Here is a 20,164-nt window from a genome sequence, read left to right on the forward strand (position 1 = left end):
CTGAATAACAGCCCCCTCTGCTACTTAACTGAACAGATCAATATCCAAGGAGTTCAATTGACTTGATGCTATACTCTGATTAAAAGGGGTTTCTTTAATTTATTTGAGCAGTGTGTATATATCTATATCAGTGTTGGGGTAGTTACTCAAAAAATGTAACTAGTTACTAGTTACTTCTGTAAATTGTAATGAGATTACTTTACTAGTTACTGCATTTGAAAAGTAACTTCACTACTTATTACTTTACTTTCCTCTTTCTTAATTGACCGTGTAGAAGAAGATACATGACACACTTTCTGCATAGAGTTTATTGTATAAACACAGGCTTTGGGAAACATGAGAACAAAACCTGAAAAAACAGAATAAAACAAAGTGCAACAAAAAGTCATAAACTTCATCTCTCTCTATTCTTCGAAATAACGATTGTATCGCACGGCTTGGGTAACGCAGGAAAGCGCGTTCCTATAGCCTAGTAAAGTAGTGTAGTTACTTCTTATAGCCTAGTAAAGTAGTGTAGTTACCAATATTAGTATTGTAACTAGTTACTTTACTTAGTTACCAAAAAAAGTAATTTAGTTACTGTAATTAGTTACTTTGTAACTAGTTACCCCCAACACTGATCTATATATATATATATATATATATATTTTATTTATTTCAGGTACTTATATAGCGCTGTCAATTTACGCAGCACTTTACGTATACATTACACATTCACATTAGTCCCTGCCCTCAAGGAGCTTACAATCTAAGGTCCCTAACTCACATACATACATATATAGTAGGGCCAATTTTTATACAGGATCCAATTAACCTACCAGCATGTCTTTGGAGTGTGGGAGGAAACCGGAGTACCAGGAGGTAACCCACGCAGGCACAGGGAGAACATGCAAACTCCAGGCAGGTAGTGTCGTGGTTGGGATTCGAACCAGCGACCCTCTTGCTGCTAGGTGAAAGTGCTAACCACTACACCACAAAAGATAGTGCACACTTACAAAAGGAGTAACTTTCAAATATTACAAGGCTATTGAGACCTGATCAAAATGAGTAAGAATGGGGATTTGGTCACACCATATGGCCATATCGTGCTTAAGCCCACCACTACGTCAACGTACCCCATTATCAGTGGGTCCTACACTATCCATAGAATGAATGATAAATCCCACCTCTCTTAACCATGGGAGATACTCCTTACATGGGAGATATATGCTAGCTGCAGAAAACACTGCTTACTGCACTATACAGGGACTCCTCCTATATCTGCTTACTAGTGGACACTGATAATGAAGTACTGGTGTGGGGAGAGTGGGGTGCTCCACCCCAGGAGTCTGGTCATGACTCAATGTGTAACAAACAGACAAAGGGTTGGGTGGGCACACTCTAAACATACATTTCTAAAGCTGGTGCTGCTATAAAGACCAATACACATATGTAACCACAGAGTATAGTGCACACATACAAAATGAGTAACTTTCAAATATTACAAGTCTGCTGAGACCTAATCAAAATGAGTAAAAATGGGGATTTGGTCACACCATAGGGCCATATCGTCCTTAAGCCCACCACTGTGTCCACCGTTGGTCTTTATAGCAGCACCAGCTTTAGAAATGTATGTGTAGGGTGTGCCCCCCCAACCCTTTGTCTGTTTATCTATATATATATATATATATATATATATATATATATAATTTACACCTGTGTGTATATATATATATATATATATATATATATATATATATACTTGTATATACAAACTGTATACAGTGCCTTGAAAAAATTTAATTTTCCAAATATTTTCATGTTACAACCAAAAACGTAAATGTTTTTTATTGAGACTCTATGTAATAGACCAGGGCTAGACAAACCCCAGGCGCCAGGTCGCATTGGCGACTATAACTAGCGACCTGGCTTGGGCTGCACTGCATGAAATGTCTTATACCAGTGCGCCCCCTCATCCCCCCCGCACGCGGTTGTGCAGACTAGGATGCCGCACCGGCCGGTAAGTGAGGCCGCGGCTTTGTGGCCTTCTATGGTGAGATGCTTCTATCAGGAAACTGGGGCCCTCCTGTGGTGGCCAGGGGTGTGACAAGCATGTATTATTTTTCTACATTAGTTGGACAGCAGAAGGAAAGTGGAAAGTAAAGGTTGTAAATGCATCCTCTCCACATGACAGGCAGAGATCAACTCAGCACAACATAAAATAGGATGTGACCCAGGGTGGGAACTGTTAACGTGGAACTAAACCCACTGGTTTAACTCTCCAAAAACAGTTACAATCAAGGCATGCCTCACAGTTGCCAGTGTGTTTATGATGGCTCTCACCCAAACTTTCCCAGAATGGCTGGTGTTAGAGCCGATCACAAGGCAGCAAATGAAATGTAAAATATCGAAATAGAGGTAAAGATGACACAATCTTAGGATGTAAAAGATAGGAGAGTTTAGTTCAGGGCTCGACAAACCCCCAAGCGCCAGGTCGCATTGGCGACTAGAATTAGCGACCTGGCGCCTGGGCTGCACTGCATGAGGTGTCTTGTCCACGTGCAACTGCCCCCCCCCCCCCCCCCCGCTTTTCCACAGACTTAAGATGCCGTGCTGGCCAGTAATTGAGGTTGCGGCTTTGCAACCTTCTTGAGTGAGATGCTTCTATTGGGGAACTGGCACCCTCTTGTGGTGGCCGGGGGTGTGACAAGCAGTCACTAACAGCGCTGAGTGTTTCTCCTGCCTTTTCTCACTGCCCGCCCATCGACTTCCCAAGAGGAGAAGAGCCTGAAGTTGTTGCAGGCTTCATCTGGTGCCCTTTACTTAATGGTAGGTGGACAGGGAGTGTTGGTTGGAACAGCATCAGTTCTATTCACACCCTCACAAAAGATGGAAACAGTTTATTCATTTTTTTTAATTAAAATACATTTTTTATTATTTTTCATCATCTCCCTGCCATGCCACAGCCACACAGCTGAAGGCCCCTTTCACACGGGCTGTCTAATCAGGTCCGCCTGTCAGTTTTTCAGGCGGACCTGATCAGACCCTTCAGACGGATTGTGGTCCCTATTTTCCATCCGTCTAGCGGATCGAATCAGATGGAAATGGACAGGCAGTCCATTTCCATTGGATTGCCCCATAGAGGAGAGTGGGACTGTGTCAGTGTTCGCTCTGCATGAGTGGACAGGACCTGTCATCCGCCTGCTCAGCTAGGATTAGCGGGAAAATCCCCGCTGAGCAAGCATATTCTGTTTAGCGGAGATGCGCGTACGAAAGGGGCCTAAGGTGGGATGAGTTACTGGATGTAATGCCCTCACCTTGCTGCACTGTCATTCCCTAGTGAGCCACTGCCCATCACACCATCAAGCCAAGTACACACGGGCCGAATGCCGGGCAACATCAGCTGGTTCAATAAAAACTGGCCACCATTCAGCCCGTGTGTATGGCAGCCGGTCCGACAGAAGCCGGCCATTGAGCATGCGCGAAAAAAAATAAAAACTGGCTCCTAACTTTTTTAGCTGGCTTCTAGATTTCAAGCACATTTGTCAAGCCCTGTAATAGACCAACACAGAGTGGCACATAATTGTGAAGTGGAAGGAAAATGATAAATGGTTTTCACAATTTTCTGCAAATAAATATGTGAAAAGTCAATAGTTTGTAGATCCGCCTTTCCCTGCAATTACAGCTGCAAGTCTTTTTGGGGATGTCTCTACCAGCTTTGCACATCTAGAGAGGACATTTTTGTCCATTCCTCTTTGCAAAATATCTCAAGCTCTGTCAGATTGGATGGAGAGCGTCTGTGAACAGCAATTTTCAAGTCTTACCACAGATTCTCAATGTGATTTAGGTCTGGACTGTGACTGGGCCATTCTAACACATGAATATGTGTTAAGGCAATGTGTGAATTGTAGCCTCAGTTTTCTGTTCTTAGCTGACAGGAGTGGCACCCGGTGTGGTCTTCTGCTACTGTAGCCCATCTGCTTCAAGGTTGGATGTGTTGTGCGTTCAGAGATTTTATTCTGCACACCTTAGATGTAAGGAGTGGTTATTTGAGTTACTGTTGCTTTTGTATCATCTGGAACCAGTCTGCCCATTCTCCTCTGACCAGGGCAGCCATCAGAAATTTTGGGGCCCCTTACACAGCTTAAGGCCTGGGCCCCACCGGGCCTGACCACCAACATTCCGCAGGGCCCGCCCTCTGGCCGTCCCACCGAATCCGCCCACTGGCCATCCCACCGAGTCCTTCAGTGCACCCACTTCTATTTTAACACTCTTACAACTTAAGAGTCAACGCAATCAAGCAAAGAGACATCCCTTCAGCTGCATCGGCTTACTCTGCAGCCGCTATGCTTTAGCAATTGCTAGTTACTGCAGCTGCAACTACTCGGTCTCCTTGGTTGGGGCCTGGGCAGCCGGGCCCCTCGGAACGCCTGGGCCCCTTACATGTGTATGGGCTGTGCCCCCCTGATGGCTGCCCTGCCTCTGACATCAACAAGGCATTTTCCTCCACACAACTGCCACTCACTGGATATTTTCTCTTTCCCCCCCCCCCCCCATTCTCTGTAATCACAAGAGATGGTTGTGTGTGAAAATCCCAGAAATACTCAGACCAGCCCATCTGTCACCAACAACCATACCACGTTCAAAGTCCCTTAGATCCCCTTTCTTCCCCATTCTGATGCTCAGTTTGAACTTCAGCAAGTCGTCTTCACCACGTATAGATGCCTAAATACATTGAGTTACTGCCATGTGATTGGCTGATTAGCAATTTTGTGATACCAAGCAATTGAACAGGTGTACCTAATAAAGTGGCTGGTGAGTGTATAGCGCTGAGGAAAAGGGCGAGCTTGAAGGCCATGAAACACGTTGGCTCCACCCATCATCTAGATGTATATTGGAATAAATATATAACAGATCCATTCATTTTTACAAAACTGATTGTGCCTGATATAGACATTTGTATTTCTCTTGCAGGCAGCAGTCCATTGTAAAGGGGAATAACGGATTACCCCCTGTGGACCGGTTACTTAAATTCCTGGTGGACAGTTCCGCTGACTCGGAAGAAGTTATACAATGTGCCAACTGTGACCTGGAATGCAAGAAACAGGTGACTTCACACTGCAGGTATCTGCAGGAAATGTGTACCTAATACTGTCTGGGTCCACCTTAGGCTCCATTCACACTTTGCTTGTCGTGAACTCGCATTCCAGCTCATGTTTTTGTGTATGGGCGATTTTCATGCGATTCCGTGTGTCGCACATAGGAAAGCCCATTTACTTCAATAGGTTTCCCTATGTGTGTTTGCCATTCAAAAGGAGCTCCTGCTCCTTTTTTGGGTGAAACGATCAGAGTAATTCTCTCCCACATCAATCACTGCAAAATCGCATCGTGTTTCATGTGCCATTTGGAATAAATGGCACCCAAACACACATTGTAGGTTTTGCAGTGTGTGCCAGGTGATTTGGAATTGCGGGCAGAATTGTATCGATTCTGCTCACAACTCCAAATCGCCAAGTGTGAATGGGGCCTCAGGGTTACCAGGGTTGCTTAATTAGAGTGTGAGGGGCTTGCGCTTAGGAAACCTCGGTTCGGTGAATATAAATAAAATTAATAACTAAGTAATAAATTAATAAATTAAATGCATCAGCTGCTGCTAGGTAGAGAGGTTGATACCTTTCAAACAATGCTAAAAAACTGAGTACCTGCGCTGCTTAAACCGAAACCATAAACATAAATATCAATTGTGCTAATAAATAAATAACATCATAAAGTGCTCGTGCAAATAACTGTGCAACTGTGTATATAAATATAGTAAATATAACAGCATAAATATTATACATAAACTGTGCAACTGTGTATATAAATATATAACAGCATAAATATTAGCAATAACTCATATGTGTGACATATCATATATCAAAAGTAGTTATAAATATAAAGTTCATAGCAATAAATCTCTTCCAAACTGAATAGAGTACAAGTCTCTTGTGCTACTAAGAGTGCTCCGTGCTCAAGGTATATAAATAAAGTGCCGGTGCTCAGTCCTTGTGAGTTAGTGCTCCCCTCTCGGTCCCACACTCACCAGAAACAGAGAGTAATATCGCCTTAAAAAATGGCTGGATAAGGTAACCGCCTCTTATGGATCACCAACAGGTATAGGCTGTAGATCTCCTGTGCCTCTATATCCAGATAAATATCCAGGTGATGCTCCCCAATGTCATGAAAAGAAAAGGGCCATCATCGTGCAGTATATTCTAAAAGGTTTATTTTACACGCAATAAAAAGATACACTTACAAAACAAAAAGAATCAATCCGCCTTTAGCAAACCCACGGGACGCCAAACGAATGGCCGTGCGTTCCACCCGTGTAACCGGAAGCCGGAAGAGGTTGCAGCCGGAAATGACGTACTACGTGTTCGGACGGCTTGACGCGTTTCGCTCCGCCAATCAGAGCGTTCTCAAAAGCGAGGGCGTCACGAACACGTACTACTATATATATCATTCACAATTTAAAATTACCATAAACACCTGCGTCGGACCGGAAATGACGAAAACCGGAAATGGAACGCCGCCATCTTAGTTCACCCCATTTTGCCGACTGTCATACTCCATCTTAGTCCACCCGGAACCAAAGCCGTATATAGTGGAAATATGCAAAATGTATATATATATGTGGCTAAGCCAACCCAGCCACGTATATGATGTGTATAATATACTGAACGATAAACTAATCCAAAATCAAAAAATCAAAAAACGTCCAGTTCCGGTTCTCATTCCTGATTGTCCCTATACATATACATTACATACAGAAATAAATACAACACACCTACATACAGAAATAAATACAACACATCTACAATATATTATCAACATACAATAATAATGTTATATTGCACCATAATATCCTAGCAGCCTATCATATAGTTATTATCACCCATATGTCCATATCGGACTCTAATTTGGATCCCAATACAAATTTTATACAGTACTCAGCCACATATGTCGCTAGCTCATAAATCAATTAATAATTATCCTGTGTAAATTCCACTTAAAGATCATAAAGTGATGTGTGCTGAGTTGGTGATCTACAAACTCCAACTATATAAAGATATAAAAGTGTAAATATATAAAAATATATAAATTAAAAATCATTTATAAAACAATTAATGTCTAAATCTACATTAAGGCCTGAGGGGACCATGCTCTTAAGCTGTTGGATCCACCAAGTTTCATTTTGAGAAACAGCTCTCCTCATGTGTGTTCCTCTCCAATGTGCATTGATTTTATCTATGCCACAAAAAATTAATTTAGAGGGATCTTTGTTGTGAAAAAGTCTAAAATGGTTCGAAAGATTGTGTTTGCGGAACCCCTTCTTAATGTTACAAATGTGTTCCCTCAGACGTATTCTCAGCTCCCTTGTGGTACGGCCCACATATTGCAGGCCGCATTCACATTGTAACAAATATGTCACATGAGTGCTGCTACAAGAAATAAATTCTTTTATTTCATATTCTTTTTTTGTGGTCCAGGATTCAAATTTCTTTATACTCCTTCTTTTGTCCTTCCGGCAGGTGGTGCAAGCCACACAGCGCCCACATTTATAAAAACCTGTTCTATCCAGAAATGTAACTAATTTCTTTGGGGGGTTGGGAATACTCTTGACAATCCTATCTTTAAGAACAGGAGGCCTTCTGTAAATAAATTTAGGCTTATTAGGCAACATTTTTTTGAAAATAGGATCTCTCAGTAAGATGCTCCAATGCTTCCTTATGCTTTTCTCCACTTGTTTATATTGTTGATTGAACTCAGTGCAGAATGCAATTTCAAAACTCCTATTATTCACAGTTTTGGGTTTATCTGCCAGTAATGTTTTTCTCTCCAGGCCACCCACTTGATTTCTTATTTTTTCAAGGTGTTTTCTCTTATATCCTTTCTCTTCAAACCTTTTAATTAGGACTTCTGATTGTTCCTTAAAATCTGTATCTCTATTACAATTTCTTTTTATCCTCAGCAGTTGCCCTTTCGGCACAGCTGAGATCCATTTAGGGTGGTGACCACTGCTGGTTGGGATGTAGCTATTACGATCTGTACTCTTAAAATAAGTTTTAGTAAAAAGATTGTCACCATTTTTAAAAATTGTAAGATCCAGATAATTTACTTCCTGTGTACTAAAACTTTCAGTAAAACCAATCCCATACCCATTATTGTTTATTTCAGAGATAAAATCCATAAAAGAATTATGTGACCCCTCCCATATTATAAAAATATCGTCGATGTATCTAACATACATCTTGAGAGGGGTATGGGGTTTCTTAAAAATAGTTTCTGATTCCCATTTACTCATAAAGAGGTTTGCAACCGTGGGGGCATATTTAGCCCCCATGGCTACACCTCTGGTTTGATTATAATATTGGCCATCATGCCAAAAATAGTTGTTTTGCATGGCCATATTTAAGATTTCCAATATGAAATTTATTTGTTTCTGCGGGAGTTTATTATCCAATTTTAATGCCCATTCTACAGCTTTGCTGGCATCTTTTTGCTTGATGTTAGTATATAACGAATTAACGTCTATACTAGCTAGAATAGTGTTTTCTGTAACCTTTAAGTCTGCTATACGATTAATCAGATCTTTGCTATCTCTTAGGTATGCCGGGCATTTTTGTGCAAGTGGTTGGAGATGGTAGTCAACATATTCTCCTACCCTAGAGTATACTGAATCCACCCCATTAATAATGGGGCGCCCCGGTGGGTTGACTGTATTTTTATGGATTTTTGGATTCTGATAAATAATAGGTTTTTTTGGGTGGTCTGGTATGAGATATCTGGCCTCTTTTTTATTAAGGATCCCTTCTTTTTGTGCCTTCTTAATTTTCTTTGTCAACATCGCTTTCAATTTCTTAATTGGATCGCCTTTTAGTTTGGTATATGTCTCTTTATCTTCAACTAGACGATTGAGCTCTTTAATATAATGTTCTTTGTCCATAACCACAATTCCCCCCCCCCCCCTTGTCCGCAGGTCTTATAATTATGTCATTGTCTTTTTCCAATTTCTTTATGCTCTGCTTAATTACTTTACTACCTTTTATGGGGTGTATTGATATATTCTCTAAATCCTGTTCCACCATCAATTTAAAGACTTCTAGACATTGGTTTCTGGGGTTCTTGGGGTTAAAAGTGGACTTGTTTCTTAAACCACTATGGGTGTATTCATCCTCTACTAAAGTGCTAGTGACTGGTTTATTAAAAAAATGTTTTTTAATATTTAAAACTCTAACAAACTTATGTAAATCAATAAAAACTTTAAATTTATTTAACTGCTTAGGAGGTGCATATTTTAATCCTTTATCTAAAATCTCTAATTCCTCCTCATTAAAAATCTTTTTACTTAGGTTAAAAATACCCGCGCCTATACATCTCTTTTCCTTTTTCTTCTGTCCTCCCCTGCATCCTCTCTTCTTACCTCTCCTCCTTGTGGGGGGTGTGTGTTGTGTCCCCTGTACGGGCCTCTGTATGGGCCTCTCGGTCTCCAATAATTCTGTCCCCTCGGAGGGCCCCAGTATTGTCCCCTTCCTCTGTAACCACCTCTTCCTCTCCCTGGTGGTCTCCCTTGTCCTTGATCCCAAAAATCCCCTCTGTAGGGCGGTCTATATTGCTGGTCATATAATCTCTGATCTTGATAATATTCTCTGGGAGCAGGGCTAATAGGTGAGATGGGGTCGTACCTGTTGTGTGTAGGGACATTATATCTAGGGGACTGTTGGTATGGGGTATCATTCCTATTTACTCTCACCGGGGTTTGTGGAGTGTTTTCTGGTGTCCTAGTAGGTGTCTCAGAAGGGAAAGTAAAGGTAACCTCTCTTTCAGGTGTGGTATCTCGGGATTGTGTATTGGTTTCAGTCTCATCTTCCTGCCATTTATACACATTCCCCTGTTTATAATCATTACAATCCCTGTGAAATTTTTTTATCTTTTTCTTTTGTGTATCTTTATCAAGTTTAGCTATATGATCCTGGATATTTTTCATTTTCTCTTTATACTCTGCATTATCTAAAAAAGGCTCCAAAATTTCTTTCAGGCCCTTCACCTTGTTTTCTAGCATTTCAAGTTTGGTTTTTCTCCTTGAAATGATTAGACCTAATAATTTCTGTTCGCAGCCATTGAAGAAGTTATACCAACTATCTTCTAATTCTTTCGTCTCTAGACCATCATTAGGGGCTATATCCCACCTAAGTCGTCTAGGTGTGATGCCCTCCTTTAAATATTGACTTAAGGTGGTAATGTCCCACCAAGATCTAATTTGTTTGTCTAGAGTGCTGCGAAGTTGTTTAAGGCTACGATCTACATCCATATTAATTGTGCTTAATGAGAATATCTCTTCAGAATTAATATTCTTTTTGCTAATCAAACTAAATAAATCCATAGCTGCAGAGCCAAAAAAATATATATAATATTTTTTTGAAAACTAGAGTGTGAGGGGCTTGCGCTTAGGAAACCTCGGTTCGGTGAATATAAATAAAATTAATAACTAAGTAATAAATTAATAAATTAAATGCATCAGCTGCTGCTAGGTAGAGAGGTTGATACCTTTCAAACAATGCTAAAAAACTGAGTACCTGCGCTGCTTAAACCGAAACCATAAACATAAATATCAATTGTGCTAATAAATAAATAACATCATAAAGTGCTCGTGCAAATAACTGTGCAACTGTGTATATAAATATAGTAAATATAACAGCATAAATATTATACATAAACTGTGCAACTGTGTATATAAATATATAACAGCATAAATATTAGCAATAACTCATATGTGTGACATATCATATATCAAAAGTAGTTATAAATATAAAGTTCATAGCAATAAATCTCTTCCAAACTGAATAGAGTACAAGTCTCTTGTGCTACTAAGAGTGCTCCGTGCTCAAGGTATATAAATAAAGTGCCGGTGCTCAGTCCTTGTGAGTTAGTGCTCCCCTCTCGGTCCCACACTCACCAGAAACAGAGAGTAATATCGCCTTAAAAACTGGCTGGATAAGGTAACCGCCTCTTATGGATCACCAACAGGTATAGGCTGTAGATCTCCTGTGCCTCTATATCCAGATAAATATCCAGGTGATGCTCCCCAATGTCATGAAAAGAAAAGGGCCATCATCGTGCAGTATATTCTAAAAGGTTTATTTTACACGCAATAAAAAGATACACTTACAAAACAAAAAGAATCAATCCGCCTTTAGCAAACCCACGGGACGCCAAACGAATGGCCGTGCGTTCCACCCGTGTAACCGGAAGCCGGAAGCCGGAAGAGGTTGCAGCCGGAAATGACGTACTACGTGTTCGGACGGCTTGACGCGTTTCGCTCCGCCAATCAGAGCGTTCTCAAAAGCGAGGGCGTCACGAACACGTACTACTATATATATCATTCACAATTTAAAATTACCATAAACACCTGCGTCGGACCGGAAATGACGAAAACCGGAAATGGAACGCCGCCATCTTAGTTCACCCCATTTTGCCGACTGTCATACTCCATCTTAGTCCACCCGGAACCAAAGCCGTATATAGTGGAAATATGCAAAATGTATATATATATGTGGCTAAGCCAACCCAGCCACGTATATGATGTGTATAATATACTGAACGATAAACTAATCCAAAATCAAAAAATCAAAAAACGTCCAGTTCCGGTTCTCATTCCTGATTGTCCCTATACATATACATTACATACAGAAATAAATACAACACACCTACATACAGAAATAAATACAACACATCTACAATATATTATCAACATACAATAATAATGTTATATTGCACCATAATATCCTAGCAGCCTATCATATAGTTATTATCACCCATATGTCCATATCGGACTCTAATTTGGATCCCAATACAAATTTTATACAGTACTCAGCCACATATGTCGCTAGCTCATAAATCAATTAATAATTATCCTGTGTAAATTCCACTTAAAGATCATAAAGTGATGTGTGCTGAGTTGGTGATCTACAAACTCCAACTATATAAAGATATAAAAGTGTAAATATATAAAAATATATAAATTAAAAATCATTTATAAAACAATTAATGTCTAAATCTACATTAAGGCCTGAGGGGACCATGCTCTTAAGCTGTTGGATCCACCAAGTTTCATTTTGAGAAACAGCTCTCCTCATGTGTGTTCCTCTCCAATGTGCATTGATTTTATCTATGCCACAAAAAATTAATTTAGAGGGATCTTTGTTGTGAAAAAGTCTAAAATGGTTCGAAAGATTGTGTTTGCGGAACCCCTTCTTAATGTTACAAATGTGTTCCCTCAGACGTATTCTCAGCTCCCTTGTGGTACGGCCCACATATTGCAGGCCGCATTCACATTGTAACAAATATGTCACATGAGTGCTGCTACAAGAAATAAATTCTTTTATTTCATATTCTATTTTTTTGTGGTCCAGGATTCAAATTTCTTTATACTCCTTCTTTTGTCCTTCCGGCAGGTGGTGCAAGCCACACAGCGCCCACATTTATAAAAACCTGTTCTATCCAGAAATGTAACTAATTTCTTTGGGGGGTTGGGAATACTCTTGACAATCCTATCTTTAAGAACAGGAGGCCTTCTGTAAATAAATTTAGGCTTATTAGGCAACATTTTTTTGAAAATAGGATCTCTCAGTAAGATGCTCCAATGCTTCCTTATGCTTTTCTCCACTTGTTTATATTGTTGATTGAACTCAGTGCAGAATGCAATTTCAAAACTCCTATTATTCACAGTTTTGGGTTTATCTGCCAGTAATGTTTTTCTCTCCAGGCCACCCACTTGATTTCTTATTTTTTCAAGGTGTTTTCTCTTATATCCTTTCTCTTCAAACCTTTTAATTAGGACTTCTGATTGTTCCTTAAAATCTTTATCTCTATTACAATTTCTTTTTATCCTCAGCAGTTGCCCTTTCGGCACAGCTGAGATCCATTTAGGGTGGTGACCACTGCTGGTTGGGATGTAGCTATTACGATCTGTACTCTTAAAATAAGTTTTAGTAAAAAGATTGTCACCATTTTTAAAAATTGTAAGATCCAGATAATTTACTTCCTGTGTACTAAAACTTTCAGTAAAACCAATCCCATACCCATTATTGTTTATTTCAGAGATAAAATCCATAAAAGAATTATGTGACCCCTCCCATATTATAAAAATATCGTCGATGTATCTAACATACATCTTGAGAGGGGTATGGGGTTTCTTAAAAATAGTTTCTGATTCCCATTTACTCATAAAGAGGTTTGCAACCGTGGGGGCATATTTAGCCCCCATGGCTACACCTCTGGTTTGATTATAATATTGGCCATCATGCCAAAAATAGTTGTTTTGCATGGCCATATTTAAGATTTGCTTAATTGCCATACCATGCTTACTTGCATCATACATATATATATTTATATATATATATTTCATGCAATGTATGTGTACATGAGGTTTGAGTAAGCACTGACTTTAGTAGCGCAAAACGCGTTTTTTGTTTCAATAAATTTTTATTCGAGAATAGCAAGTACAAATAGTAACTGGAATGGTACAGAAATGAAAACTGAAATACAACATGCGGTAGTAGAAATATGAAGTACAGCAATATGGGGAGGGTATGCAACAAGCAATGCGTGTATATAAAATCCAGGAATAGGTCAGGGTAAGTGGGACCAATACTTGACCCAGAAAAGCCTAAAAAGTGGGACACTAGCTAGCGGATAACAGGGGCGACCCCCAATGGTAGAGCTCCACCCTCGAGACACCCCGAAAGGGAACATACTGTGCCTCGAGGTAAGAGCACCCAACCAATATCATTGAAACGTGTGGAATCCCAATCACCAGGACTCCAAAGGAGAACCAGTTATAGGTAAGCAAATCCCAGTCCCTCGCTAAATCAGAGATGGACCCGTATTCCCGACCATAGAGAAGAGCAGAGGGATAAGAAAGTATCGTTATCAAAGACCCATTCCAAACATTTGGCAGGGGCTCCGGGCCTAAACCAAGAGACCCCACCAAGCGAAGTTAGCAACCAAACTCTATGAGTACAACATAAACCATATGTGAGCAATCAAGAGGAAAAAAAGAAAAGGAAAGAGAAGAAGGCAGAATAGATAGGAAAGGAAACCTACAGGCATCAAGAGAAGAGAGGAAAGAAAGAGAGGAAGAGCAAGAGGGAGTAGAAGGCTCCAGCGGTCCGAACCCGGTTAAACAGTAACGTTAACATAAGCCGCCCAGGGTTCCCAGATCTGCTCGAATTTCACTCTGGAGTCGTCAAGAATGCTATAAATCTTCTCCTGTGCCATCATCCATGAAATCTTACGCTTAGCCAGCTGCAACGGAACTGAAGGCTTTTTCCACTGCCTGGCTATCGCCATTTTGGCACCGAGGAAGATGTAGAAAATGAGGGCCTGGGTGTGTTTGGGAATTGTAGGAATGCGTTGACCCAAAAAAGCATGCGAAGGAGACGGATGTACCGCAAGACCAGTGATTCGCCTGACCATACCATAAATGCGTCCCCAGAACGTCCGCAGCCTTGGGCATTCCCAGAAGATATGGAGGACCGTTCCCGTCAGGGTACAATCACGAAAGCAAGTGGGTGGCGTGGAGGGGTAAATGGCAGCCAGCCTAGCAGGCACCATGTACCATCTCATGATTACTTTTAGGTTAGCCTCCATGAGCCCACGCGTTACCTTTTATGTTGCTGTCATACCTGTGATGTGATTTTAATACTTCAATAAAGTTACCAAGGAGTGCAGCAGTATGCTCGGCACGAGACCCGGAAGCTAGTGGAGACTACTATAGTAGCAGTGTCCTCTACAGTGGTTTTTCTAAGTTCTATGGGGATACCACATGGCACATACATACTTACATTGGTCCAGCAGCTTGACTAATTTAACTTATGTAAAAAAATGCCATACCTGGACTTCAGCTTTATGCATCTCTTTTGAACCTATGAAACAATAACTTGGCTTTGCACTGTGCAGGCAACACCCCAATATATGGTTCTGCTGAAGCTACTTGCAAATACAAGGTAATCATCTTAAAGTGATGAACCAGCCTCTTTTGATTTCTTTAACAGACTTTACAACTGAGCAGGTTCCAACCCAATAGTCACACTCCACAGGCTCCAAACAAAATGGGACTTGTGACGGTACTAGCCGTCACTATGGGTGACGGATCACCCTGTCCCTGGATTGTAAACCCCTTTGTGTCATTTTCTTATGAGTTGGGACATTGCATTTTATTTTCCCTTTATTCATCCTCTGAACAACTGACTCATGGCATTGAGTTAATGTAATGTAATGTTACAACCCATCCCCCCCCCTCCTGTTTCTGTGTCTAAGTGTGTGGATTCATGGCAGACAATGGTCTGAGTTGGAGACATCTCTCCGCAGGGGGTGTGTATTAAGACTGCTTGTTTCAAATGTACAAATGTTCAGTTCTCATTGGTTGGTTCCCTTCCCCCCTTCTGTGGAAAGGCTAAGGGGAGTTTCCCTAACTGTATGTAAAACTGTTGTCTTGGAATGTAATAAACAGTTTAAGCTCTGGATGGTTAACCCTCAACACCTGTGTGGATTGTCTCGTGATTGAGGGGTTACGGGCTGGATATGGCTTCTCCGCAGGCTGTGGGTGCGTTTGGAGGACAGGAGACACAGTTTGGGCGGATGTGCCCAGCTGGGGTACAAAGATCCGTTACATTGGTTGGCAGCGGTGGGATGTCTCCTGCAGTCCAGGACATCCAAACCACCACCAGGATTCAAGATCTGGGCAGCTGCCGAGGAGTGATACGGGGACCAGCCAGCATGAGAGCGGAGTTCGGGAGGAGGCTGCAAGGCATGCGGAAGCAACATCGGGGACCAGCGACAGAGCACACCAGGCTCGGCTGGGAGGATGTGATCCGCCGGCAACTCTGGCATGAGGCGCTAAGCCACGAGCGGCACCATCAGGGGAAGATCCTTCCCTCCTCCACAGAGATGTACCGGAAGCAGTACCGTGCGCGAGAGGTGTTCCTGAGGGAACGACCGCGAGATGAAGGGAAGACGGAGCTCGGAAGATTGGTCCAGGAGGAAATGAGGCTGGACGCCAGCTACAGAGCCCTCTGGTGGTTCGCGGCTCAACTGTGGCCAGGTACAGCAGATGGCAGCCCAACAGAAGGCGTTGGCTATGGCGGCGTGGGGCTGCTCCATCAAAAAATGTACGGAGACCCAGACTTTGGGAGCGATGAGGAGTGGCGGCTGGAACACATTCTGGATTTCCGAGATGAGGTGCTGGACCTCCCCGACGAGGCGTGTGACCTGGAGGAATTGGAGTTCCTGGTTGAGCAGGAATGGGAGCTCGAGATTGCCTACAAGCGGCTGTTTGACGGTGATCAGCAGCCTGGCATGGCTCCCGTTGCCTGGGACTGTCCGAGAGAAATAGCAGACAGTCACGAAGATGAGAAGCAAATGGGGCCAGGGGTGACCCTGCGTTTTCCCGTACTAACTGCAATGGAAGAAGCAGCGATGATACAGAGGGCACTGCGAGCGCTAGAATGCCGGAACGCACCGGAGGTCCACCAGGCAGCGAGACAAGCTAATAGCATGAAGGTCTCAGAAGGGGGAGTTGAGACAGGCGCTGGAAGGCTGGGAAATGGTGATCAGCAGCAAGTCCAGAGTATCTCATCTGGTGCCCCAGCAGAAGCATTGGCTACAGGGCAGAGTGCCCCTGGCATCTGCCCAGCATCAGAAAAAGAGTTGGATCCGGAGAGTCTGAGAGAGGATCTGCGTGAGCTGTTTTCCCAACAGCAGATACCCCCACCGGGAGTAGAGGAAGCAATTCTCCCTCCCCAACAATTGGACACTACCCCGGTGTTTATCCCCCCAGCAGAAGCGCTGGCTACGGGGCAGAGTGCCACTGGCCTCTGCCCACCCTCAGAGGTAGATCCAGGGAGTCCGAGGGGTGACCTCAGTGAGCCGTTTCCCCAGCACTTGGACACTACCCCAGTGGTTATCCCCCCAGCAGAAGCGCTGGCTACGGGGCAGAGTGCCGCTGGCCTCTGCCCACCCTCAGAGGTAGATCCAGGGAGTCCGAGGGGTGACCTCAGTGAGCCGTTTCCCCAGCACTTGGACACTACCCCAGTGTTTATCCCCCCAGCAGAAGCGCTGGCTACGGGGCAGAGTGCCGCTGGCCTCTGCCCACCCTCAGAGGTAGATCCAGGGAGTCCGAGGGGTGACCTCAGTGAGCCGTTTCCCCAGCACTTGGACACTACCCCAGTGTTTATCGCCCCAGCAGAAGTGCTGGCTACAGGGCAGAGTGCCCCTGGCATCTGCCCAGCATCAGAAAAAGAGTTGGATCCGGAGAGTCTGAAAGAGGATCTGCGTGAGCTGTTTTCCCAACAGCAGATATCCCCACCGGGAGTAGAGGAAGCAATTCTCCCTCCCCAGCAATTGGACACTACCCCAATGTTCATCCCCCCAGCAGAAGCGCTGGCTACAGGACAGAGCGCTGATGGTCTCTGCCCAGCATCAGAACCAGAGATGAAGAATCCGGGAGACAGTCCCTGCAAGATACCTTCTCAGCGGCTCGTAACTACACCAGGAGAAAAGCAAGTACCTTTTTCTCCCCAAATGCATAGCCCTACCAGCCTACATTCCCTACCAGCGGAAGCGCTGGCATCAGGGCAGAGAATTATTCAGCTCCCCCCAATATCTGCAACCCTGCCCTGGATCAGAGGAGTGCAGACAGCTGTTCCCACTCTGCAGCGGCTGTTTTTATTCATGGGAGACCCTATGTGCCGTGTTGCTCCCCAGCGCCAGAGTCGTTCTTTTACTTTTCCTGGTTGCCTGGGGTGGAAGTTTGTGACTAACGCAGGTCCAGACCAGTTGAGGGTCAGGAACCTCGTTAGCCTGTTTTTAAAAGGGGAGAAATGTGACAGAACCCACTGTCACTGTGTGTTTTGGAGGGGACTGTGCGCAAGCCTCCTACCGACAGATTATGGGCCAGAAGCTACTGGAGTTTGGCGCTGCAGCCTTTTGACTTTACCATCCACTACTGCCCTGGGAAGCAACGCCGACGAATTATCCAGGCAAACAGACATTGACTCTTTTTGGGATTTGTTACCCGACTAATTCAGGCACAGACCAGTTGGAGGTCTAGTACCTGGATTAGTCTACCTTTGGGGGGAAGAGATGTGACGGTACTAGCCGTCACTATGGGTGACGGATCACCCTGTCCCTGGATTGTAAACCCCTTTGTGTCATTTTCTTATGAGTTGGGACATTGCATTTTATTTTCCCTTTATTCATCCTCTGAACAACTGACTCATGGCATTGAGTTAATATAATGTAATGTTACAACCCATACCCCCCCCCCCCCTCCTGTTTCTGTGTCTAAGTGTGTGGATTCATGGCAGACAATGGTCTGAGTTGGAGACATCTCTCCGCAGGGGGTGTGTATTAAGACTGCTTGTTTCAAATGTACAAATGTTCAGTTCTCATTGGTTGGTTCCCTTCCCCCCTTCTGTGGAAAGGCTAAGGGGAGTTTCCCTAACTGTATGTAAAACTGTTGTCTTGGAATGTAATAAACAGTTTAAGCTCTGCATGGTTAACCCTCAACACCTGTGTGGATTGTCTCGTGATTGAGGGTTTAAGGGCTGGATATGGCTTCTCTGCAGGCTGTGGGTGCGTTTGGAGGACAGGAGACACAGTTTCTGCGGATGTGCCCAGCTGGGGTACAAAGATCCGTTACAGGACTCATATTGATTTGGGACCTGCACAGTTGGATAGGGGTTCCAGGGACAAACCCCTCAAAATGGGGACTGCCTCCAGCAAACAGAAACAAAAGGAACCAAACTTCATGTACAGGTGCATCTCATAAAATTTGAAATTTCATCAAAAAAGTTAATTTATTTCAGTAATTCAATTAAAAAAATGAAACTCGTATATTTTATTGGTGCGTTACACACAGAGTCATATATTGCATGCATTTCTTTCTTTTAATTTTGATGATTATGGCTTACAGCCAGTGACACCCCAAAATTCCGTATCTCAAAAAATTTGAATATTACAAAAGAACAATTAAAAAAGGGATTTTTAATACAGAAATGTTGGCTTACTGAAAAGTCTGTCCATGTACAGTATAGGATGCACTCAATACTTGGTCGGGACTCCTTTTGCATGAATTACTGCATCAATGTGGTGTGGCATGGAGGCGATCATCCTGTGGCACTGCATTGTTGGGTCTGGTGTCTCAGCTTCCTCTTGACAATACCCCACAGATTCTCTATGGGGTTTAGTGGACCAACACCAGCAGATGACATGGCTCCCCAAATCATCACTGACTGTGGAAAATTTTGCATTTCAATTTTGCATTTCATTGGAAATCAAGGTCCCAGAGTCTGGAGTAAGAGTGGAGAGGCACAGAATCCAAGAAAGACCAGGAAAATCCTTCCTTCCCTTATACCGGACAGTGATCTGCACGGCCCAGGGGGTTTGGACTCGCGACGAGTTCGCTCTGCCGATCAACATCCTGGAAATCCAGGCAATCAGACTTTCTCTGTCCCAGTGGACAGATCGTCTACAAGGGTGACCCGTAAGGATTCTATCAGCTAACGCCACGTCCTTGGCATATGTCAATCATCAAGGGGGCACAAGGAGTGACCTTGCGGCCAAAGAAGTGGCTGGTATTCTGAGATGGGCAGAACAACATGTTCCAGCCCTCTTTGTTGTGCACATTCCAGCAGTGGACAATTGTTAGGCGGATTACCTCAGCAGGCAGGCTCTGAGTCCAGGCGAATGGTCTCTCCATCCAGGGGTGTTTCAATAATTGTGCCTCCGGGTGGGGACTGCTGATGTGGATCTACAGGCTTCTTGTCCCAACAGGAAGGTTCGTAGCAAGGTCTCGAGACCCCTTGGCAGACGCAGCAGACGCTCTGGTGGCCCCCTGGGGTCAGTGTCGTCTAATTTATGCCTTCCCTCCGTTACAGCTCCTGCCAAGACTCCTGCATAGGATCAAGGCAGAGGGGATTCCAGTGATCCTGGTGGCTCCGAACTGGCCTCGTCGATCTTGGTACATGTGGTTGGCAAGACTGGTCGCCAACGCTCCTTGGCGGCTCCCTCTCAGAGAAGATCTGTTGTCTCAGATTTCTGCATTTGGCAATTTTATACCAACACCCGTTAGCCTCGAATTTCT

At 43.4% G+C, this 20,164-nt stretch overlaps 1 protein-coding gene across 2 annotated transcripts in view; it reads left to right on the forward strand.

The window, feature by feature from the left end:
- Positions 1–20,164, forward strand: part of RNF207 (ring finger protein 207) — a gene marked incomplete at its 5' end in the record, with an annotated part of 137,641 nt that overhangs the window by 12,676 nt on the left and 104,801 nt on the right. For both annotated transcript variants that reach the window (XM_082273313.1, XM_082273314.1), the window contains one exon: positions 4,954–5,086. In XM_082273313.1, the coding sequence (XP_082129439.1) occupies positions 4,954–5,086 (133 nt within the window). The remainder of the gene's footprint in view (positions 1–4,953; positions 5,087–20,164) is intronic.

This window comes from Pelophylax lessonae, assembly GCF_965119305.1.
Source record: "Pelophylax lessonae genome assembly, chromosome: 12".
Taxonomy (NCBI): domain Eukaryota; kingdom Metazoa; phylum Chordata; class Amphibia; order Anura; family Ranidae; genus Pelophylax; species Pelophylax lessonae.